The sequence below is a fragment of the Canis lupus genome, chromosome 21 (genome assembly GCF_011100685.1).
Source record: "Canis lupus familiaris isolate Mischka breed German Shepherd chromosome 21, alternate assembly UU_Cfam_GSD_1.0, whole genome shotgun sequence".
Lineage (NCBI taxonomy): Eukaryota > Metazoa > Chordata > Mammalia > Carnivora > Canidae > Canis > Canis lupus.
Genome location: NC_049242.1, coordinates 1529064 through 1553318, shown reverse-complemented (window position 1 = coordinate 1553318; position 24255 = coordinate 1529064). Strand labels below are relative to the sequence as shown.

The 24255-nt window shown below is 33.8% G+C and overlaps 1 protein-coding gene and 1 non-coding gene across 3 annotated transcripts in view; one reads left to right on the top strand and one right to left on the bottom strand.

The window, feature by feature from the left end:
- The window catches only part of CNTN5 (contactin 5), a 1277333-nt gene that overhangs the window by 936580 nt on the left and 316498 nt on the right, over nucleotides 1–24255 (top strand). For both annotated transcript variants that reach the window (XM_038568215.1, XM_038568216.1), the window contains one exon: nucleotides 8130–8232. In XM_038568215.1, the coding sequence (XP_038424143.1) occupies nucleotides 8130–8232 (103 nt within the window). The remainder of the gene's footprint in view (nucleotides 1–8129; nucleotides 8233–24255) is intronic.
- LOC119865070 lies at nucleotides 17366–17472 on the bottom strand. Its single transcript, XR_005375931.1, has one exon. It is a non-coding gene; the product is annotated as a U6 spliceosomal RNA (small nuclear RNA).

The following is a 24255-nucleotide window of genomic DNA, read 5'->3' as shown; positions in this document are numbered from 1 at the left end:
AGAATTAGATTCTTTTTTTTAAATTTTTTTAAAATTTATTTATGATAGTCACAGAGAGAGAGAGAGAGGCAGAGACACAGACAGAGGAAGAAGCAGGCTCCATGCACCGGGAGCCCGATGTGGGATTCAATCCCAGGTCTCCAGGATCGCACCCTGGGCCAAAGGCAGGCGCTAAACCGCTGCGCCACCCAGGGATCCCCAGATTCTTTAATTGAGGTATTAAGTATTTTGGAGCACTGACTTTCCACCAGGCATTGTTTGAGGTTACAAAGGGAGCAAAACAAAGTGATCTCTGTCCTGTTTGATCTTATAGATTAGAAGAGAAACAGAAATTGAGCAAAGGAATACAAGTGCAATGAGATTGAACAATCAATTATAATTGTGATTAGTTTTACAAAAAAAAGAAAGAGTATTATAATATATATTATACACACATACATAGAAACAGAGATTCAATATATATATAGAAACATTATATAGAAAAAAACATATAGAAAAATTATAGTACCCTTTCTTTAATATATACCTATATATGTATATGTGTATATATATTTACATGTGTATGTGTGCATATAAATGTGTGTGTGTGTATATATATATATATATATAGAGAGAGAGAGAGAGAGAGCAAGAGAGAGACATACAGACAAAGAAACAGAGATTAACCTGTTTGGGTGGGGAGTGACAGGGGGTAGAGAGTCAGGAAAATACTTCTTTTTGAAGTAAAACTTAGTTGTCTACAAAACTGGAAATGACTAAATAATTCTACTTTGCAAACAGTGGGAACTTTTCCTGGGGAGCAACATAGAATATGAGAGGAAGATGGTTTTTGGAATTAGTATAGTCCAAGATTTGAAGACCTTACTTGCCATTTAATAGCTCACTGATGTTGAGCAAGTTATTTAGCCTTTCAAATACTCACTTTCCTCTTAATTAAAATAGAGATAATCGTATCTACCTTGTGTTTAAAAGATTTAAATGACAATTTAGTTACTTGCACTTACAGCACCAGGCTTATAGCAAGTGTTCAAAATGTTTATTCTCTCTTTACATCTAGACTTTTTAATGCATACAAAGCCCCATGATGAGGCTGTGATAACTGACATTTCCCCTCTGGAAATATTTATCTTTTGAACGATATCATTCATAGATCTTTCAAAATCAGTAAGAGTTTATAAAATAAAATATGTGGTGAACTGTTTACAGAGTAAATCAGGGCCTGGTATGCTTAGTACCTCAAATCTGAGCGCTAACAGCAGGAATGCTGGCATTCTCAATAACAAGACTAAAGGGAGAAAACAATCTGTGCAGATTGAAGGGTAAAAATAAACTCTTAACTAGTTAAAACAACCCATTTGTCACGTTTTCTCCCAGAGTTATGCAACCAGACAGTTGATCAAATGAGCTAACAGAACTAATTCCTCCAAGATATTTTAAGTCCCATGACTTCTTGGTGATTACTGTATGAATAAATAGACAGCTTTGGGTAAGAAACTTTTCTGGAAAGACCAATTTCTCTGAAGAATGTTGAAAATGAGCAAGAGAACTAAATGCTCTAGAACTAAATGGTAATGTGGGTTTCTAGGTAGGTGCAAGTTACAGAAGTTCACTTCAGTGAACTTAAGTAAGAGACTTGTGTTTTCAGAAAATACATAATATGAAAAGAGAAAAGATACTTTAAAAATCCAAATACAGATTAGGGTCTGTAATATGACCTGACTTCATAGGAATTGAGACTGGAAGGTAGCTAAATCCAAATGGTCCTATAAATCTTAGTAACAGGAGTGTATGGTTATTTCCTTTATATCTTTCCCAATGATGCATTTCAGCTCTTATACATAACTTTTTTACTCGCCAATGGCTTGTCTTAACTTCTGATTTGAATAGACCCTCCTTACCTTATAGAAGGTGTGCGTGTCCAAACTGCTTCCACATAGCTTAGCCTTACCTTTATCTTTGTATCTTACTGCTTTTAGTTTCTTATAGAAAGGACTATGGATATAGCAATTTATGATTAATGTGCTTAATGCAGTGAATAAAGTCCACCATATTTCTGAGGCATTTCTTTATCTTTGTAAGGGAAAAAATATTCTGGTAAAAATAAATATTTTAATGAATCACACAGAAATTATAGTTTCTACTTAAAATCACAATGGAAAAGAACCAACTCTGATTAAGGTGGGAGACCTCCACAGAACTATTTAGAGATCTTCAAAGCATTTAATTATTGAATTGGATATTAATATGTCATTTGGAATCATTATATTTTTATTTTTATTTAGTTTCCTTTCAAGTCAGCATAGTAGTTGCCCATTATTAATGGGACCAGTCAAACTAGCTTTCAGAAAAGGGTCCTTGGCTTTAGAATGAGGACCCAAGTTCATTCAAAAGCTAATATGTTATTATACTCATAGGTTTTGGTGGCATCTCATAAAAATCAAATTACCAACATTTTTAGCAGGTACCAAAATCTTTTCATATTTGAAACACAGACAGATATACAGACATATACACACAATGCAAAAAGTCTTAGTAAGAAAACTTACTAAGAAAACTTAGTAAGAAAATCACCCATAAAAGTTTTAAATTATAGACTTATTACAAAACTATATATGCTTTTGGTTATGTCAATATAGAGAAGTTTCTGTAATTTATTTGTGAATAGAAATTTTCTTTTAAAAAGCAAACATATTTAATTTCTTAAAAATACAAACCTTTCTTTAAAAGAAGGAAAACCTGGGATCTCTGGGTGGCTCAGTGGTTTAGTGCTTGCCCTCAGCCCAGGGCATGATCCTGGGGTCCCAAGATCGAGTCCTGCATCGTGCTCCCTGCATGGAGCCTGCTTCTCCCTCTGCCTGTGTCGCTGCCTCTCTCTCTCCTCTGTGTGTGCGCGCGTGCGTGTGTCCCTCATGAATAAATTTAAATAAATGAATAATAAGGAAAACTTTTTAACATAGTTCTCAAAGTGAATATTCAACCCTTTGTTAGATTTTTTGTATTTACTTTAATAGCTTATTGTTTTAATGCTAGAGAGCTTATAGTTTTGTTCAGAAAACAATATATAGCTGACTTTACTTTTATTTTTTCCAAGTTATTGAGGCACATGGGCTGAGCCTTCAGATTATGGTGGAGAGAGATGAATATATTCCCCTAAATCACAGTGTTAAGAACAGGAGAAGAAAATTGTCTTAAAATTCAGTAATCAGAAGAAAGTAATTACAGTCTAAGGCAGTGCCTTGATCAATTTTTTTCTTGATGTTTGGGAAAGGGGAAAAAATATTGGTTTCTCTGATTTTCAGAATATATATATTAGTGATGAAAAACATCTTCTAATAATAAACCCCTCTAGTTCTTCTCAACCTCCTTAGATAAATACTATTCATAAAGGTACATTTATCTGAAGATAACACAAGTTATTTATTTTTTCTTGTCAGGAGAGCATTCAATTTCCTTATTTACATAACAATGACTCATCTTGAGAAACTATGAGTCAGAGTAATATACACCTTTTGAGGTGAGAAAACAACATGTAGTCTATCTGGACTTGTGAAATTGTTTCTTATCAGGTCCTTATTTTGGGATTGAAAAGAAGGCATCTGGACACTTTTCTAAATGATTAACATTTCCAAAGATCATAACTTGCATTTTATTTGTAAATAAGAATATATTAATGTGCAACATTTAGATTTCTAAGCTCTCCATAATATTAGCATTCTCATTGTACATGATAAAATGGATCCAGAGCAGTTCTGTGATTCCTTCACCGTTTCAGTAGAGGCAGGGCTGGAGCTAGGATTTCCATCACTTATCTACAAATCACAAGTTGATATCCAATATGTCCCAAAAAGACAAGTGTAGTGATATATCTCACACATAGCACAATGTTAAGGGGCATAGTGTGAACTATTTATTCATTTACTTTCTTCCTTCTCTCATCTTTGTCATTATCATTATTGTTGTTGTTATTATTATTACTGTTTATTATTGTTGTTGATGATGTTATTTATTTGGGCTTTTATTTCCTTAACAGAGGGCTTACATAGTGCAACGATTATATATTTACATTCAGATTGCTAAAGACAGTAAAAAATTAATTACAAATGAAACATCTATTAACACTCAAGTACCATTAAAATACAGACGGTGTAGATTCATCTTCAATGAGTATTTATCACTAGCCTCGAGTTGAATCCTGCAGACTGAAATTTTTGTAAGTTTTCCAGATTTTTTGGATGTCATTGTCTCGCTATTCTGCAATCCACTTGGAGAAACAGTTCTCTAAATTACATTCTACTTAGGAAAAAGCACTCTGTTTGTAAATAATTTGAATAAATAAGAAAATCAATGACCATGAAGACATAGGAGGAGAATAATGTTCTTTCAGCTGGAGAACTTCTGTTTATTAGGAGTTAGGGTAATTTGGGGTCATCTTCTATTGGCATCCAATTCCAATATAGGGCAGCCTACTATCCCAGCAGGAAAGACAGGTATGGGGAAAGAGATGAAGACACAATGCAGTGTCTCCTGGGAGACAAAAATAAATAATTGAAATAAAAATGAACTATCTTCACTAAAGAGATAAGCCTCACAACCGTGTGCCTTATAGGACTGTTTCTCTTTCCTTTTATCATCAGACCCTACCCAATAAAAGAAATTACAAGCTTAGCCACATGTAACTTGAACTATTAACGATTGCAGCTGAAATAAACCAAGTATTCATGGCAGACAGTCAGTGATTTATGTAGTATGTGTGGAATACCTGGTCTGTTATACTCTATGATTGAAATTCCTCAAACAGAGTGAAGTCAAGAAAATAGCTGTTAATGACCCAAGATCAGAAAATTCCTATTTTTGCCCCATTTCCACCAATAGCATTCCATAGGACCTTGTGCCAGTTTTGACTTTTAACTCTTTGACTTTTAACTCTCTCATCTTAAAAAGAAAAGGAGGGGGATTATATTACCTAAGGTGGACTTTAGTCAGAACATAATTATCCCACAAAATGTAGAGCAATGTAGATTGCTGACTATTTCAACTGTTAAGGAACAAGACATATCTAAAGAGCTTTCTCATCTGTTCGTAATGCATCACTATCAAGGTAAAATGTAAGAGAACCAATTATTTCTTACAATGCAGCTCAAATTAGATAATATCACTTGAAGCTTCTTACTCAAATATTTTAATTTTATTTTTAATATCTATTTGAAATACTAGCAAACTGTTTGGGTCCTGGAGTAACGCTTAACAATGTCTTTGGACGTATAGGAATAATTTGAGAAACACTAGAAGGCCCTACCTGGCCAAAATCACCTCCCAAATACTCCCAGGAATGCTTATCCTTTGAGTCATTGTTAAGTATGAAAACTGTAAAAGAACTAGTTTGCAGCTCACAAATACTATGTGAAAGAGAAGAGAGATAATACATGGGTTTAACTTTTCTTAGCCAATAATATCAGTAATACTTTGGTATTATTAAGAGATGGATCCAGATATTGAAGGGCTGTATTATTTTCCTTTAAAAAATACAGAAATGTTAGTATAAAAGTGGATTCTAAAGGAAATTTTCATTTATGAGATGGGAAGAAACTAAAACAGATTACTGAAGCTTTGGAGATTCAGGTTGCTTTTTTCTGAACAATTAAAACAATTTACTAAAATTACTATATAGAAATATTTTCTAAATTCAACCTTAATTTTGCTGCCTCTCTACAACATTCTACAGTGCTCAGCAATTTCTAGCACTCACAGGAAACTATGCAAGTAAGGGTTTTAAGTTTAATAAGGACCATGATAAATCATGTATTACTAAATCATCAGATTAACAGACATAGAATAAGAATAGTACTGAATCAATGTTAAGTGTGGATAGGGAGATCAACAAAGCTAAATTTAGGGACTTCTTCAGGTGGACAAATCAAAGATAGACACTGAACAAGATGAGTCCTCATAAGGGGGCTTACAAGCAAGAAGTTTTTGAAGATAAACTTCTCATCTTTGAATACACTCAACAGATATCACTAGCAGGCCAAATCCTGCTATTAGGGGAAAACACAGGAAAAAAAGAAAATGTGAGGAAATAAAAGAAGTTGGAAAGTATGAAGGACGATATAAAAGAAGTAGAAGAGGAAAATAGATTAGAAAAATGCAAAACAGAAGTCATTGACTTATCTGAAAAGAACAGTCTAAATCATGAACCATGTCCAGAATCTCAATCTCTTTGATGCAAATATCAGCGATATTTTGTCTAGATTGTTTTGCAAAAAAAAAAAAAAAGCAAATATAATCTTCCTGTTCTCCGTGAACTTAAACACTTTCCACCTAAAGTTGGCCACATTCATTCCTCAAGGCGCATATCAAATTAATAGTAGATAGGTAGGTGGGTAGGTAGGTAGGTAGATAGATAACAAATGAACACATAAAGGTTTTCTTTGCCAGAGGTCACCTTTCCTCCCTTTGAATATCCAGTGCATCTTTCCTTTACATCTTATATCATTTTACTTACTGTATCTAGATTTCTTCCCCTGCTCTCCTTTCTCATCTCACACACATATATGAAGGTCGTATATGTGGATTACACACAGACCTTATCTAAACATGCACATACGCCCATAAGCATAGACATCCCCAAACACACACAAGCTGCTCAGAGAAACATCTGTGCTAAATTACATCCGTGTCCTCTGTGGTACTTTATACACAGCAATCTCCTAACATTTAGGGGAGGAAATTAGCTCCTGGCAACCTAGTGAGGGAACTAGCATTGGAATTCACCAGGCCTCGGCTAAGTCTTTTGATAGGTGAAAGCCCTATCCAATCTCATAGCTTCAGCTGCCACCTCTAAATGAGGACACAGTTTATCAGCTGTGCAGAAAGCATTTAGAGCTTCATCATCTCATTGTGCTTTCTGGTCAGATTCTTTCTCTGGTTATCTTATAGATATCAAACTCAGTACTCCTAAAATGAAAGTCATCAGCTTTTCTGCCGTAGATGTGTTCTTTTTCCCTTCGTTCACATCACCCAGCACCCAGAGCTAGAAACCTTCACATCATTATTGAAGAGGCCCATACCCTTGTCCCCAGAACTCCCCATTGTATGCCAATTTCAAATATTCCTTGTTTTCTTTTCCTTTTTTTAAAATCTAGTACCTTTTTTTCTCTTTTACCACCATAATTCAAATCTGGGCTTTTATTCCTTCTACTTTGCATTATTGAAAAAATGTAATTGATTTACTGGTCTCTGCTCCAATTTCAATATATACATCTCAGGAAAATACTAGTCCTCTGTTCAAAACTTCAGTGTTCCAAATTATTTACAGATTAAAGTCTGAATGTCTTACTCTTATAATCAAGTCCCTCTGTTTTTTGTACTCCATTTATATTTCCAAACTTGCCTAGTATCATTTCTCTTCACATACCCATATGACAGAAAAGTTGATATTCCTATTTCTAATGGTTTCCTCTCATTTTGTCTTTATTCTTACAGCTTCATTTACTTTTTGTCTTCTTTTCCTCCTTATTCAAATCCTCACTATTTCTGTAAGTGCCTCAAATGTACAGAATACTTTAGGAATATCTTGTTCATGGCACTCATCACTTCCTATCTTCATTTACAATTTTGAGCATATGTTGTTTCTTTCTCTAAGAATACATTTGATGAGTGCTTGAGAGCACAGCTAATGGCTGATTTATCCTTATAACTCCCATAATGCCCAACAAAATGTTTGAATATTATAGATATTTAATAAATGTATCTTGACTTATGAATAAATATTAATTCATATGACAATGATACAGAAACTTTTTACTTCTTTAGAAAGAAAACACAATTATTTACCATGGGAAATGTTCATATTTATTTGTTTCCCCTGGGATATAATCAGTAACGAAACTAGCAGTTTTGACTAACATTTTCAGTAATTATTATTTAAAATGGTACTGAACATACATGCAATCTAATCCTTAAAGGAAGGCTAGATTTCAGATTGAGTCTAAGTATACTTACTTTAGCGCATCAAAAACTTAGCAGTCATCAAACAGACATTAACTACCAAACCACGATGTGTCATTTCCAGAATTGGAAGAAAACTGTGACATCCATTCTATGCTTAAAGAATGTTCTTTATTTCCCAGGTGTGATGGGAGAGTATGAGCCGAAAATCGAGGTCCATTTTCCTTTCACGGTTACAGCTGCTAAGGGAACAACTGTTAAGATGGAATGCTTTGCACTTGGCAAGTAAGTGCATATTCTTCCATAATTAGATACAATTGTTTATTAAAATATGGCATATATTATTTTTGGATTACTTACTTTGCTTGATTTCATTTTCCCTGAAGCTCCTTGGTGGCTATTCATTAAAAAACTAGAGGGTGGTCAAATGGGAACTGATGGAGTAACCAATTATAATGATCTTTGTAGTGATTTCTATGAATAATAATGCATATAGTTTTACCATTTTAACATAAAGGAAACTTCTTTAAATAAGAGTTTTACATCTTTGCCAACCTGTCTTAAATTTCCAATGTCATTATTACATTTCATTCAGCAATGATATAAATAAAAAGTGGATAAAAAGATAGGGTGCTAGCTGCTCCTCATGCAAAGCGTATAGATTCTGATAAGATATAGTGAGACAACAGTATTAAAATCATAAAGATAATAGTTGCAGTGAACCAACTGATTACTTTAAAATCCCCTAAAAGAATGCTAACATGATAGCACCAGCTGTCGATATGTACAGCATGTAATCATTCCCCAAATCAGAGAGATGATTTATATCACACTATAATGACTGCTATACTTAATGATTCTATTTCTGAGGGCTTAAATTCTATGATATATAATCACTTGTCAATGATGTTTATGAGTATTGAGTGTAGATGCAGGAGTGAGATTTTGATTATATTTGATTAGAGTATTATGATTTAAACAGGGTGTTGTTGTTGTTTTGAGGGTGATAAGACCTCAGGGTCCTTTCTAGACTCTATAATTATAATTTGCATAAATGCATCTCTATCAAAGTTACTAAGTTAATATCGAGGAAGCCTTCTAAACCCAAAGATATTAAGTGCACATGATTAAATCATACCTTAAAAGTCTTATTTTTCACCATTTTCCCATATTGTGGTGTCAAATATGTCTGAAAATGTCCTGAGTAATCAGTTAAGTTCTGATAAATACAAAAATAATGTTTTTTGGCTTGGTGCCAAAGGTCTTCATCTATCCTGCAGTTAAATAATTCTTAAATGCCAGAATTTGCACTAACATGGAGAATGAGTTACTAGCAGAGGTAGTAGAGGCTCTTTCCCTATACTTCTCTAAGGATATAATATCCAATAAGCTAGATGTAATGTGTTCTGAAAAGGGAGAAACGGTCTAGGTCAGGGTTGGAAATGAAAACTGTAGACATTCTCTTTTACTGACCATTCAACTACCTTCTCAGGGTAAATATTAAGAGTAGAAGCTAGGCAGCCTTAAATAGCTTCCTTGTGTTAACTACATTATTATATAACATTTTAAAGTGGTATATGCAGGAAATAGAAATGAAGAGCCTTTTCTTTTCTTGTTCAGCATTCAGCCCAGAGACTTTAGTTAGGGGAGAAGAGATGTCTGATATTTACCAGGTCTGCTTTAAACACTGAACACAATACTCTTGAAAGAAAATGAGAGATAAGACTATCTGTCAAAGGGCAATTCAAGTAAGGGATCCCTTAGGGCCCTAGAAAATATTTCATTTCAAAGATCTTCTCTAAATGTAATTGAAAGTTGATAATATTTTCAACTGTTTGTGCTCAGTTCTTAAGTCCACTTTATTTAACTTACTAACTAGGTAATATGGAGTAAAATGAGAACTTTAAAGTTTGGAGAGTTAGTAACTTAGAAAGCAGCTATTATCTTTAGGGCTCTGGGGAAAAACAAGAAAAGCTGGAATTACTTAAAATTGGAAGCTCAGAGGTTCCCATCTGGTGTTCCTCATCAGCCCTTACAACACAAAACAGAGTAAGAAGGGTGGAACGGACACAGGTTCCACTTTACATTTTCCAACTTATCTCTACCTCTTTTTTTTTTTTTTCAACATTTTTATTTATTTATTTAGAGGGAGAAAGAAAGAGAGAGGGAATGAGAGAGTATGAGTAAGGGAGGGGCAGAGGGTGAGGGAGAAGCAGACGCCCCGCTGAGCAGAGAGCTTGATGGGAGGTTTGATCCCAGTACTGGGAGATCGTGGCCTAAGCTAAAGGCAGATGCATAACCGACTGAACCACCCAGGTGCCCCCAAACTTATCTCAATCTTTGAACCACACTTCTTTCTATACCTCATCCACAGGTATTTTTCTACTTCTCTGGCCCTGTGACTCAGTTCTGTCAGTCTAAAATATCCTGCCTTCACAATCCTAGTTAGTCTTCACATTTTAGGGCAAAAGCCACTTCTCTGCTAAGTCCTGCCTTCTCTACTTGAGATCTCTTACCTTTGGAACTATATGACCACTCATGTTCATTGGTCAGAGTGCCCCCTTGGGTCAGCTGTGTATATCTGTCCTCTTTTACTTCTTTACAATTTTTTGATCCCTAGAGTATTTTTACATGCGGTAGGTGCTACTATATTTAATGAATTTAATTCAGGTATGAGAACGGCCAATCTTTTGTAATAGGAAGTATGTTACTGCCTTAGTTTGGTAAGACAGAAGTCTCTAGACACCTTTCACATGTCTTGGCCCTGAAAATTCTGACCATATCACATTAGCTATGGTTTTCTGACAGATTTCATTTTACCATGTGACCTTTTGCAGACCCCAAAAAGATCACTAGATATGTCACATAGCTACCAACAAAGGAGCAAAACTTGGTCATTGATGCTTAAATGGCCCTGGGTACAAGGGCAAACAGGGGTTATTCTGTAATGAAAAAGCCATATGCCATAAAGCAAATTTAGTTTATTTACTATGACAATCCTACAAGCTAATAGTGTCATAGGCAGATCTTTTATTTTTTTTTTTGACTTTACATGTTCCTTATCTTGCTTTTGCAGCCATTAACACACAATCAGATCAACTGTGCTCAAAACTGTGCCTTGAACCAGTTACTGTAATAATTACGTGGGTGACCTTTCCAAGCTCATCTGAAACTTGGTGCCGAAGTGGGAGGGAAGAATGCATTCAATTTCCCCATTCAGATAGCATTTACAAACGATCTTTTGTTACACTCCATCAAATATTCATTAAGAAACCAGAACATTAAGTAGTTTTTCTCTTTTTGCCTATTTATTGCAAATAAGAAAGCACCAGTTATCAATCCATAAAGTTCTTTTTGCTGTAGTTTATGTTTCCTTTTTCTTAGTCTTTAGCCAAGTTGTCTCAAATGGCTGCTCTTGTGTCCCACTGTAACTGTGAGAATGACAAATATTCCTCTGAGACTTCCCATGGTCTGCAACTGTGGTCTGTTCCTGAAAGAATCTACTCTTCAGTTACAGGTTGATGATTTATTAATGCTGTTTATTTGGAACTGCCAGTCACTAGGGGGTTTAGGAATTAAAAATAAATTGGAGCTGTTGATATTTGCCTATCAAACTCAAATCAAATTACTTAATCATTAGATTAATAGAAGATCTAGGGATGAGAATTAGTCCTGGGTCTAGGAATCAATAAATATTTAGATATCACAGGGAAGTGGTACATTATGGGGTGAAGAAAATCACCTTTCTGAGCTATTGGTTGCTTCCATATTGTTGAGACCAAGGATGCATCCTCATTTCAGAAAGTACCCAAATGAATAGGTCATACAGCCCAATATGAATTTGTAAATGGAAAACTGAGACTCCACAGGAAAGGGCTTGACCAGCAAAGCCAAGCTAATGCTTTGTGCTTCTTCACTTGGTGCTCTTCATATTTCCAATGCCCTTCCATAATGTCAACTATGTATTTTACTTACTTATTTGCTTTTGCATTCAAAGGTGTCCACTATCTCTGGGTAAACAGGACCAATAATTTGCAGAATTATTCACATTTGGAGTCAGAGTTAGGTAGCATCATAAGTTCTACCTTTTCCAGGAAGAAGGTAGGACCAATTTGCCTCACCAGAGAAAGCTACATATTTGTGCAGGGCCTCACATAGCAAGCAAGAGAGGCAGAACCAGCTTCTGAAACTAAATACTCTTCTAAATTTACCATGCCAATTTTCAGTTGGTATAAGTAATTCTGGCTTTATCATAGCAAATCTTGATCTTGCATATCAAGAGTAAAGAACATTAGTATGCAGGACAAGCCACCAATGGCACAAAGCAGAAGACAATCCCAAAATGACTGAGATTTTTACTTGGATTAGTTTAGAGTTATCCAACAGCTTAATTTTGAGTGAATCTCCCTGGAGTTTTCATAGAATAACCTCTTCTACTGAATGTTGATTGTGGGATTAATAAACTGTTTGGATGATAACATTCATAAAGAGATTATAAAGAATTGGTATTATCCATCAGAGGTTTGCAACTCCTATCCCACACCCCACAAAATTCACCACATACATAATCTTGATATCTGAGAGAGCCTTTAGTGTAGCAAAAGCAGAAAAAAAAATTAAAAAGTTACCCCAAATCTCAGTATACTCAAAACTGACATTCTACCTCATACTAGGTGATTTGATATCTCAGTTAAATTTTAACTACATCTCTGGCATGTCTCCTCAATGGATTAAAAACAGTAGTAAATTTAGGCAAATTCTTTATTCTTCTGACTTCAGTGTCCTTATTTTGAACTCATCTAGTGTGGATTTCCATAAATTTTATGTAATCAATCACCTACAAATTCCCACTGAATATTCTACTAGAAATTTAAATTTTTTGTCCAATGATTATCTCTTCAAATAGTAATTTAACACCCATATTACTGATTTTAAAGTGTATTTGTATAAGAGCAAATGTGCTGGAATCTCCTTTTTTGAGGTCTCATTCTGGTTGATATGTTTCATGAGAATCTTAATTTTTAAAGGTAGCCAGTATATAGATTCTAAAAAGGGGGCATGTGTCTTACTTATTCATTGTACTATGTATGGACTAAGCCTATCTGGTATATGTTTATTCTTACCATATTGGAATTGTTTGACCAAGAGCAGCATCAAAATTTGTCCAGTAGGTAAAGATGAATTTAGAATATAAAGATGTTTTCAAATGCAAAGCTCAGAATGATTTGATACTAAGTTGGAAATTCAGATACCAGGCATTGCTAAAAGCAGGCCATTAGTATTTATGTTTTTAAATTTTGCATTTTTCATTTCAGTAACTGAAAATTTGAATACATCATAAACATGTATTATTTTTCTAATATGATATTCCTTCCTTGGCACTTTCCTCTCCCTAACATTAGTAGCCAAGTATTCCCCCTTAAGCATCATCATTGTCCTCTCTAAGACCTTGTATCCCAAACTCTCAGCCACTTAAAAATCTTTCAAGGGACACTGGGTGGCTCCATGGTTGAGCGTCTGCCTTTGGCTCAGGTTGTGATTCCGGGGTTCTGGGATGGAGTCCTGCATCAGGCTCCCTTCATGAAGCCTGCTTCTCCCTCTGCCTATGTCTCTGCCTCTCTCTGTGTGTCTGTCATGAATAAATAAAATCTTAAAAAAATAAAAAACAAAATAAAAATCCCCCAAGTTCATTTCTTCCCTACAAATTAGACTAGAGATGTCCTTGAAAAAAATTACTGTATTGATGTTCCACCAGTCTTGAGAATTTCTCCAAGTTCTGCTTTGATAAAAAGCAGAAATGCTCTGATATAGGCATTTTATAATTCCGTTTCCTACAGTTCCCAGGACTTTACTCCTTAGTTTTCATATCACTCTCTATCTCATTCAGCCTAATACTTCTTTTGGACTTTTATTTTGGTTGTTGATTCCAACTTCATCTCTTAGTTTATTCCATTTAAAGATTATTCAGTCCCTTGTTCCACAATGTGTTGGTTCAGACCATGTTCCTAGAACCCCAACTCTTATACAGCTACCACACCCATCCCTCATCTACCTACATAAGTAGTTTTCATTGTCATTGGAGGTGACCTCTGAGGCACTTACTCAAAGTATAAACTCTTAAATTTTCTTTAACTTTTTCTTCCTTTTCATCATCACATGTTAATCACAAATGTCTTAAATCCATTCCCATTTAGTTGGTACAAAGTGAACATTCATTGAATTAAATCATTCAGGAAGAGTAGGAGTCCTCAACTCACCTGGTCCCACCAACTTACCTAAATAACTTTCAAAACATCCTGAATACCTACGAACAGTCGGAACACTACAGAGAGAAAAGTTTTTGCTTCTAGCAAGAATCATCTAGGGGGAAATTTACTTAGGTCATGGTTGATATTCTTTACTCAGCCTGCTCATACAGCCACTCTACACTGAACAAAATGACTAGAAGGAAGAACTCACCACAACAGAAAGAAACAGAAACAGTACTCTCTGCCACAGGGTTACAGAATTTGGATTTCAATTCAATGTCAGAAATTCAATTCAGAAGCACAATTATAAAGCTACTGGTGGCTCTGGCAACAAGCATAAAGGACTCTAGAGACTTTGTTACTGCAGAATTTAGATCTAATCAGGCTGGAATTAAAAATCAGTTAAATGAGATGCAATCCAAACTAGATGTCCTAACTGCTAGGGTTAATGAGGTGGAAGAAAGAGTGAGTGACATAGAAGACAAGTTGATGGCAAGGAATTAAATCATTCATCAATATAATAGGTATGCATATAAGCTCATGGGGAAGGAGAAATGAAGTAACATATTAAAGAATTCTGAGCCTGAGATCACATATGCATAGGCACTTAGATTGTAAAACTAAAAACAAAGTGGTCCTATTTAGCTGCACACCAGAGGATGACTTCACCTTGATGAAGTCTGATGCAGTAGTGTATGTTCCTATATGTCCAAATTTCAGAAATACAATTTTTACATTTGATAAATGGGTCCTAGATGATTGGAGTTTCCCACCAAAGTCACTCTGATAAATCAGAAAAGAAACTGTGATAATTAACTAGTAACCAGGTCTAGTTATTTACAGAAATAAACAATGCCCTCAATAGAAACATGACTACAAAGTTGATGGCCTCTAAGCAGAGTTAGAACAAAGAGAATGAACTTCTCAAAGGACCATAACTATTAAGCCACTATAAACTGAAGGATTGTCTTTTTCTTCTCAAAATATATCTGTATATATGCACCTGCTAATATGATTAAAAACATCTCTGGATAGTGTTAAGGAGAAACTAATTTTCTTATTACTCATATTACTATCTAGTTTTCTGATATGCTTTACCAATTAAAAAATAAAAAGCTTTTATAACACAAAAGCTATTAGTATTAACAACCTCATAACAATGTATAACAATTTCTAGGCAAAATTTTTATTTTATTAATTACATATTTAAATTGGTGGTTTCCTTTGGGTTTTAGGAAAGGACCTTAGCCTCAGTAATCTCATTTCCAGAAATTACTTTCTACAGTGTGGTGTCAAGAAATATGTCTATGAATATCTAATCCCATCAATTCTGGTATGTCTTATTCTTCTCAGTTCAGAATTTACTCTGAAGTTTGGAGGGTGCATCGTATCTCTATGTCTTTAGTCTTTGTCTAATATTTGATATAGGAAAAAACTTTCCCTTATATTTTTGATTTCCATGACACCAAGACACAGAAGACCCCATTTTAAAGCTCATTTGTTCACACTAATATTCTTACCAAATAACTAACCAGAGACATAATTCCATCTTTGTCTTTAGAATATCTCTCTCAGGGCACAATAAAACTTGGAAATAGATGCCATTAAGATAAGATAGGTGAGGACAACTAATTAGCTCAGTTACACATCTGACTTTTTTTTTTTTCACATCTGACTTTTGATTTTGGCTCAGATCATGATCTCAGGGTCATAGGATTGAGTCCATGTTGAGTTCTGCACTTAGCGTGGAGTCTACTTGAGATTTTCTCTCTCCCTTTCCTTCTGCCTGTCCCCCTGCTTATAATCAATCAATAAATCAATCAATCAATCAATCTTAAGAAAATAAAAAAGATAAGAGGTTGGAGGGTGAAGTCATAGGGATAAGGATGTTAATTGAACCATCTCAAAACCATCTCCTATGCCTTTACTTACAGTTAACATTAGCTAGCTTTTATTTATCCCTGCAATAACATTTATTGTAAAACAACTTACTGTGAAGTTAAAGCATTACAATTTCACATTCTTCACTTCTATGTTCTGAATCTAAAGAACTTTTTAAAATATGCAATTAAATGAAAGGTATCTGCACATATAATGTATAATCAGAATTGTCTTATATCTTATGCATTGTTGCCTTAGATAAATCATTTTATGATTCTTCATTCTATATAAACATTTTCTATTTCATATGACAGGGAAGTAAAGGGTTTCTTTTTATTTTTTATTTTTCTTGTTTGATGATTTTTGCATTAATTGTTCTTAGCTGTGTGCTTGATTTTCAGTGGTAGAGTCATTTGTATATGTTAACATTTAGTGTAATTAAGTTCAATGTTTTTCTGTACAAGTGAAATGTGTGCATGTATGTTATGTATGTGAATAAAGTATTAAGTCCACAGAAAGGATATCTCAAGAAAGACATAATGTTAATTTATGTTAAGACATAAATTAAACACTTGCCATCTTGTTTTTTCTTTATTTTTTTTCATTTGCAATATAGCAACACCTACCTTCTTCTGTCATCGTTTTTATTGGTGGCTATATGGTGCAGAACGGTTTCATGTCAAGTCTTTATAATAATATTTTTAGTGTGAAGAATAATTTAGCTGATACCCTGATATCCAATAGCTACAAAAGTGATAGTCAATGGTGATATGTGTCAGCTGCTGTTATAGTACAAAAGGCAAATAATAAGTACTTTTGGTCATTTCTGTTACCTTATTTTCTTTTGGGGATTGAATAAATATGGTTACAACTTTTAGAATGTCTTATTTATGGCCATTTTCTTAAAGGAAGGCACATTATGAATCAGGTCATTTGTTTTATACATTCCTACAGAGAAATGTAGCCCTTTCAACATTTCTGAAAGAAAAACACATATCAGTGTTTCTTACACAGATACATAGGGGAAGAATATCTTCTAATCTCCACCTTCATGTAATTCCATTACACTTAGCCAACTCTACTGAGAGAAAGTATAAATATACACCCCAAAGCATACAATTTTTAAAAGGATCTATGTAATCCAGATTTATATTACAATTGTTGGTATGTCGTAGTTTAATTGGCAATGTTTTCTTTCTTAGCAATTCTTTTTTTTTTTCTTTTTTTTTATAAATTTATTTTTTATTGGTGTTCAATTTACCAACATACAGAATAACACCCAGTGCTCAAAAAATATGGAACGCTTCACGAATTTGTGTGTCATCCTTGCGCAGGGGCCATGCTAATCTTCTCTGTATCGTTCCAATTTTAGTATATGTGCTGCCGAAGTGAGCACTTTCTTAGCAATTCTTAAAATAATGTTGCCTCTTATAATCAGAGATAGCTTAGATCTGATGAATTAGAGTGAATTAAAGCTAAAGTAGCATAGGTTCAACCTTAACATAATGATCAAGTCAATGACATGTTCCTCCTCCATTTATATACAGTTTAATTTTTAAAATCTGAGTTAATAAATAAAATATATCCCCTATAGCATTCAAAAGCTATTAGAAAGATGGTTGTTGACTGCATATTTTATTGCATTAAATCAACACATTTTTTGTAGCATCAACAGTCTCTGTTACTTCCAGCCATGTCATCTGTGAGATTCCATACATAAATATCTTTAAAAATTGGGGATTGAAATATAAAGGAGTCCAGAATAATCCCTCTGCCCATTCTCTTAATCATTTCTGGAGTCTCTGACCTCATTTTGTTGACTGTATGTCATAAATAAGAGAAAATAGAGGAAACATAAAAAGTAGTATCTAAAGAGATTAAGCATAAAGTAGATACCACCTTAGTTTTTTTGTTTTGTTTTCATTTTTGAGTTAGGGGAGTATAATGGAAAAAATACATATTCTTTATTTTTTTTCAACAAGAACATTTTTTACTTGAAGCATACTTAAGAATTCATATTCTAACACACTTTCAGTGATTTAAATGTGTAGATAAAATAAAATATATTAAGTCAGAAACCCAATTAGGTAAATTAAATGTACTTCCCAAGCATTTCTTCAGACTGCTTCTTAAAAGCTTGATTAAGGATATAACTGGCATGTGACAAAATGTTTAAAGTATGCAATGTGATACATTTTAACATGTATATGTCCATGAACCTTCACATAGCCATAATATGAACATACCTGTAGTTAATTTCTGCATGTACATTTGTCCTATTTCCCTTCTTCCTATCTATGCATTCCTAACCCCAGGAAACCACTGATTTGATTTGTGTTCTGTTGCTATAGATTAGTTTGCATTTTTCTAAAGTCCTATTTAACCAATAACACAATATACACTTTCTTTTTCTGACTTTTTTTACTTAGAATAATCATTATGAGTTTCACACAAGTTGTTGGGTATGTCAGTAGTTCACTCCTTGATACTGCTGAGTGGTATTCTATTTTATGACTGCATCAAAATGTGTTCATGTATTCATCTGTTGATAGACATTTCAGTTGCCCCCAAGTTTCATCTATTACCAATTAAACTTTCTGAACATTTGTTTACAAATTTTTGTATGCACACAAGCTTTTATTTCTCCCTAAATAGCATATTTTCTCTAAGTACTTGAATATATGTATCCTAATTGAAATAACTGCTTAAAGTTCTGGTTTAATAATTCTATCATATGTATTCTTTTTGTGTTCATTTCAGTTCATTGATTTTGTTCCTATTATGAGTTATAAGTTTTTATTTTTTTGCATATCTGCAATTTTTTATTGGTGCCAGATATTTGAATTTTACATTGTTGGATGTCGTATATTTTTATATTCTTGATCTTTGTTCTGAGATGTGATCAACCAACTTGGAAACAATATGATTCACTCAGGATTTTCTTTTGTCCTTTTTTAAAGACATGGGCAGCAATTAGTTTAGGGGTACTTTTTTTCCCCCACCACTAAGGCAAGACTTCTTAGTGCACTAGCAAATGGCTCCTAAATTATGACATTGTCCACTCTGGCTATCAGGGTAGAAACTATTCCTGTTCTGGGCAAATTCTGGACACTGTTTCTTCCAATCCTTTTAGGATGCCCTTTTCCATCTGTAAGTAGTTTCCTCATATACATATGCTGATAAGTACTAAACAATACCCATGGAAGGTCTTCTGTGGATCCCTAACATTTTCTCCGTGTGGCTCTCCTCTCCAAAGTCTATGAATTCTAGCTGCCTTAGCTTCCCCAGACTTCCAGACCCATGTCCTCGGCTCGAGAAGGCAGTTGAGTTTTGCCTGAGTCTTCCCAATTTTGCCCAGGGAGCAAACTGAGTCAGTTAGTTATATGCTCCAAGTGCTTATTTAACTTATTTCAGGGATCATTATCTTTTCCAGCCTGATGTCCAATATTTTGAGATCCATTTTTGTCACATATTTTTGTCAATTTTTAGCTGTTTCCTTCTCAGTCATTTGTAGTTACTCAAAAGTAAGACTACCTTAACCATCTTCATAAAACTGAGAAGTTAGAAATAAAACAATCTCCATATGGAATGTAGTATGCTTTACCTTTATTAGAAAAAAGTTATGGCCAAACCCTAGCAAGAAAAAGATAATAGAACATTTCTTTGACCAAATCCTTCCTTCAGGAGAATTTAAAACAGAAAAAGTAAAAAAGTAGTTATCTAATTTCCTACAATTCTAAACACACACACAGATTAAATTCATAAGAACCTATAAATCTTCTATAGTTGAAGCAGATTTTTTTCAGTGCCAAGTGGCAGGACAAAACAACAGCTTGGGAGTTTGAGATACTTAATTTCAAATATCAATTCAATTATTTAGTGGCTATATGATATCAGATGAGTTACCCACTTTGTTTTGTTTTTTTTTTAATAATACATTTATTTTTTATTGGTGTTCAATTTGGCAACATACAGAATAACACCCAGTGCTCATCCTGTCAAGTGCCCCCCTCAGTGCCCGTCACTTTGAATCTCATTTTCAAAATCTGTAAACTAGAAATAACAATATCTACCACATAAAGTTACTATTAGGTTTCATTAAGATATTCAACATGTAAAATCCTGCCAATTACATGTTAAGTCTTTTTTTACCCTAGCTCTCTGAAATTTTTGTGAAGCATTGAATATTTTAATTCAATTGTCTATTATCCAATATTTTGATTCTTTATGAATTACCCACCAAGATACAGTCCATTTCTGAAGCTTTTCCTAAACCAGGAATGTTAGCATTCTATATACTTAACTCTCACTGATACCATTTAGCTTGTCATAGTTTTAACTAAAAATGGATTGTAGAAAATTCACTCTCTGGATTTCTACTAATAATATATATTGCCATGAGACTTAACAGTCCAAAGAAACTCTGAATCTATAACAACATTTCTATTGATGTGAAATATGAGATTTTTTGTCAGTTTTATCATTCTGAAATATGCTTCCAGATTAAAATCTTCCTTTTTTCCCCATGAGTTTAAAGACTGTTTTCTAGAAATAATATTCCATAAGTGAAGAGTAACATTTTTACTTCGGTTGATAATATTTAAATATTTTATATCATCATTTCAGCATCAGATTTGATATACCAAGTAAGAGAATAACAAGAGGCCAAAATCTTAAGTACCAAGAGTCACATATTTAGAAAAATATATACAAAATAGATAAATACTACTTCACCATTAGTTTTAATAGCTTCATAACTATTGCCATAAGAGCTATAATGATCTGGGTATAGGGAAACAATGGTCAAACAAAAAAGGCTTGTGCCATATTCTGGTTTTAATTACAATATGGGCTGGATTCTTCTTGACTAAAAAGGGCCTCAGTGACTTTAGAGTCGATAGGTAATACAATATTTTTAAAAATGCAACTGAAATGTAGGTACATATGTGGTACAATTAAAAAAGAAAAAAAAAAGGGACACTGAAAGGCAAATTTGAAACTCTGTTTCTCCATAACTGAGGTAGACTATGGAGTAATCTACCCTTTATATGATTCATTGACTATTTGTGCCTCTTTGCTTTTGTGGACTAAAAAATGTTCTAATAAATCATGTAAACTTTAAACATGTAAAGATTGGAAATAAATATCCACAGCCCTTTCATTATATCTTTACAACAAAATAATGACTAATATTGTATGTTAAATAATTGTTCAATATCTGCTTATGTCGCCTACTTAAAAAAAAAAATAGAGTAGGGATGCCTGGGTGACTCAGCAGTTGAGCATCTGCCTTTGCTCAGGGCATGACCCTAGGGTCCAGGATTGAGTTCCACACCAGGCTTTCTGCAGGGAGTCTGCTTCTCCTTCTGCCTATGTCTCTGCCTATCTCTCTCTGTGTCTCTCATGAATAAATAAATAAAATCTTTAACAAATAGAGTATTAAGGCTTATTCTATACTTTAATTCAAAACATCGTGCTCCTAATTATTAATTGAATAAGTGTAAATCCTCACTAATTGTTCTGGTCTTGCTTTGAACTTTAATAGAGGTTATGGTAAGGAGAAATATAATTAATTTGTACTAATAAAATCAATCATATAATCAATAATATGTGTTTTCATGTTTGGTGTACTTTTGCACTACCCATTTAAAAAGAATATGGCTGTAGTAGAGAACAGAATTTACTATCCTAAGAGTACATGAAAGCCATAATCTTCTCACTAACATGTTATCTCATCAGCAAGGTATTTTAACCATCTGAGAGATTAAATTATGACACAGATTCATATAATCTACTGTGAAATACAAACATGCCATATATTCCATAAATCTCATTTGTCCACTTCTCTCCATCTCTTCTTTATAAATACCCTAAAGAGCCAGAGATAATATACATAAATATGTATATTTGAAATGCACAAAAATAATGGCTTTAGAGTTATCTTTCCTTTGTTGATAGAGGATTGCTTAATTTCTCTTTTTTTGTATTGTTAAGTTTTTACTTAAATTCCAGTTAGTTAATATACAGTGTAATATTAGTTTCAGGAGTAGAATTTAATGATTCATCATTTATATGTAATATCCAGTGCTTATCACAAGTGCCATCCTTAATACCATCATCTATTTAACCCATCCCCCCACCTCCCCTCTAGCAATCCTCAGTTTGTTCTCTATAGTTAAGAATCTGTTTATGGTTTTCTGCTCTCTTTTTTCCCCTTATGTCATTTGTTTTGTTTCTTAAATTCCACATATGAGTGAAATCATATGGTATTTGTCTTTCTCTGACTGACATTTCATTTGGCATATTACTTTCTAGCTGCATCCACATCATTGCAAATGGCAAATGGCAATTCTCTTTTATGACTAATATTCCATTGTGTATGTGTGTGTGTGTGTGTGTGTGTGTATCACATCTTCATAATCCCTTTATCAGTTGATGGACACTTGGGCTCTTTCCACATTTGGCTATGTTAATAATACTGCTATAAAAATCTGGGTGTATATATCCCTTTGAATCAGTATTTTTGTATCCTTTGAGTAAAAACATAGTAGTCAATTACTCAATCATAAGGTACTTCTATTTTTAACTTTTTGAGAAACCTATACACTTTTCCAGAGTGGCTGTACCAGTTTGCATTTCCACTACAGTGTAAAAGTGTTCTCCTTTCTCTGTCAGTTTTCTTACTCATAAAATATACAAAATTAAACGTACATCTTAGGCTTCTGTGAAAATTAAACAAGATACCAAATAAAAATTTGCAAACAAAGTCAAAGCTCAGTTAATAATAGCTCTATAGTTGTTAATAGTCCAAGAATCATAGATGAATCAAGAACCAGAAAAGCCACATTTCCCAAATACAATCATTCAATAAATTAAGACCTAGGTAGAAATTAAACAACTGCCAAGAGTCTCCCATAAAATCACAAAACTAGGTCTAGGATCCCCAATGCATTGCTATTTATCTATTATACTTTCTACTCCACCAGTGTATAGACAGTAGGTTTACATAAAATTCTGGTAGCTGCTAAGATCAATGTTATTGTATCTCTAACTAATTGATGGAAAGATACACAAGAGAGCAGAGATTTTACTTGAAACAGTGGTTCAGGGACTTGGGGAATGAAGATTCTGAGAAGACAGTCATTCTAAGAATGTTATTGTAGGATGATTAGGTACAGAAAATCAGGGTATCTATTTGAGTGCATTAAATAGCACTATTTGAGTGCTATTTTTTTCTGCAATGGAACTTAGTTATTATATTAATTTGAATTTAGTTTTTTTAAATATATTAAGCAATTATATTTTATTTTACCTTGAACTATTTTAAGTATTATTATCAACTTTAATCTCTTAAAACTAGCCAAAATGGGAAATGATTCAAAATGACAAGGTTACAAATAAAAACAACTAGAAATGTTCTAGAGAGAAAAATGTATGTTTCTTATCCTTTTCTAAATTTAATTAGGAAATAAAACATATTAAGTAGCTTTAGGTTTCCTCTTAGCAATGTATTGTTTGTAATAACTATTACTGAGAATTTATCACAAGAGTATGGATTTATTATGATTACATATTTATCCAAATTAAGAGTTTAAAGAGATACAGCAATTATAAATATATATGCACCCAGTATCAGGGCATTTAAATACAAAAAGCAAACTTGAAAGGAGAAATAAACAACAATACAATAATAATAGAAAACTTTAAGGGGCACCTGGATGTCTCAGTTGGTTGAGTGTTCAATTCTTGATTTACATTCAGGTCATGATCTCAGGATTGTGAGATCAAGCCCCACATCAGGTTCCAAGTTCAGTGAGGAATCTGCCTGAGATTCTCTTTCTCCATCTGTCCATCCCCCACCCCTCTTTTTCTCTCTTTCTTTCTTTATTTCTTTTTTAAGATTTATTTATTTATTTATTCATGGAAGACAGAGAGAGAGAGAGAGAGAGAGAGACAGGCAGAGGGAGAAGCAGGCCCCATGCAGGGAGCCCGACGTGGGACTCGATCCCTGGACTCCAGGATCACACTCTGGGCTGAAGGCGGCGCCAAACCACTGAGCCACCCGGGCTGCCCCTCTTTCTTTCTAATAGAAAGAATAAATCTTAAAAAAGATAGGAAACTTCAGTACTCCACTATCAATAACGAACATCCAGACAGAAAACCAAAAAGAAAACAGCAG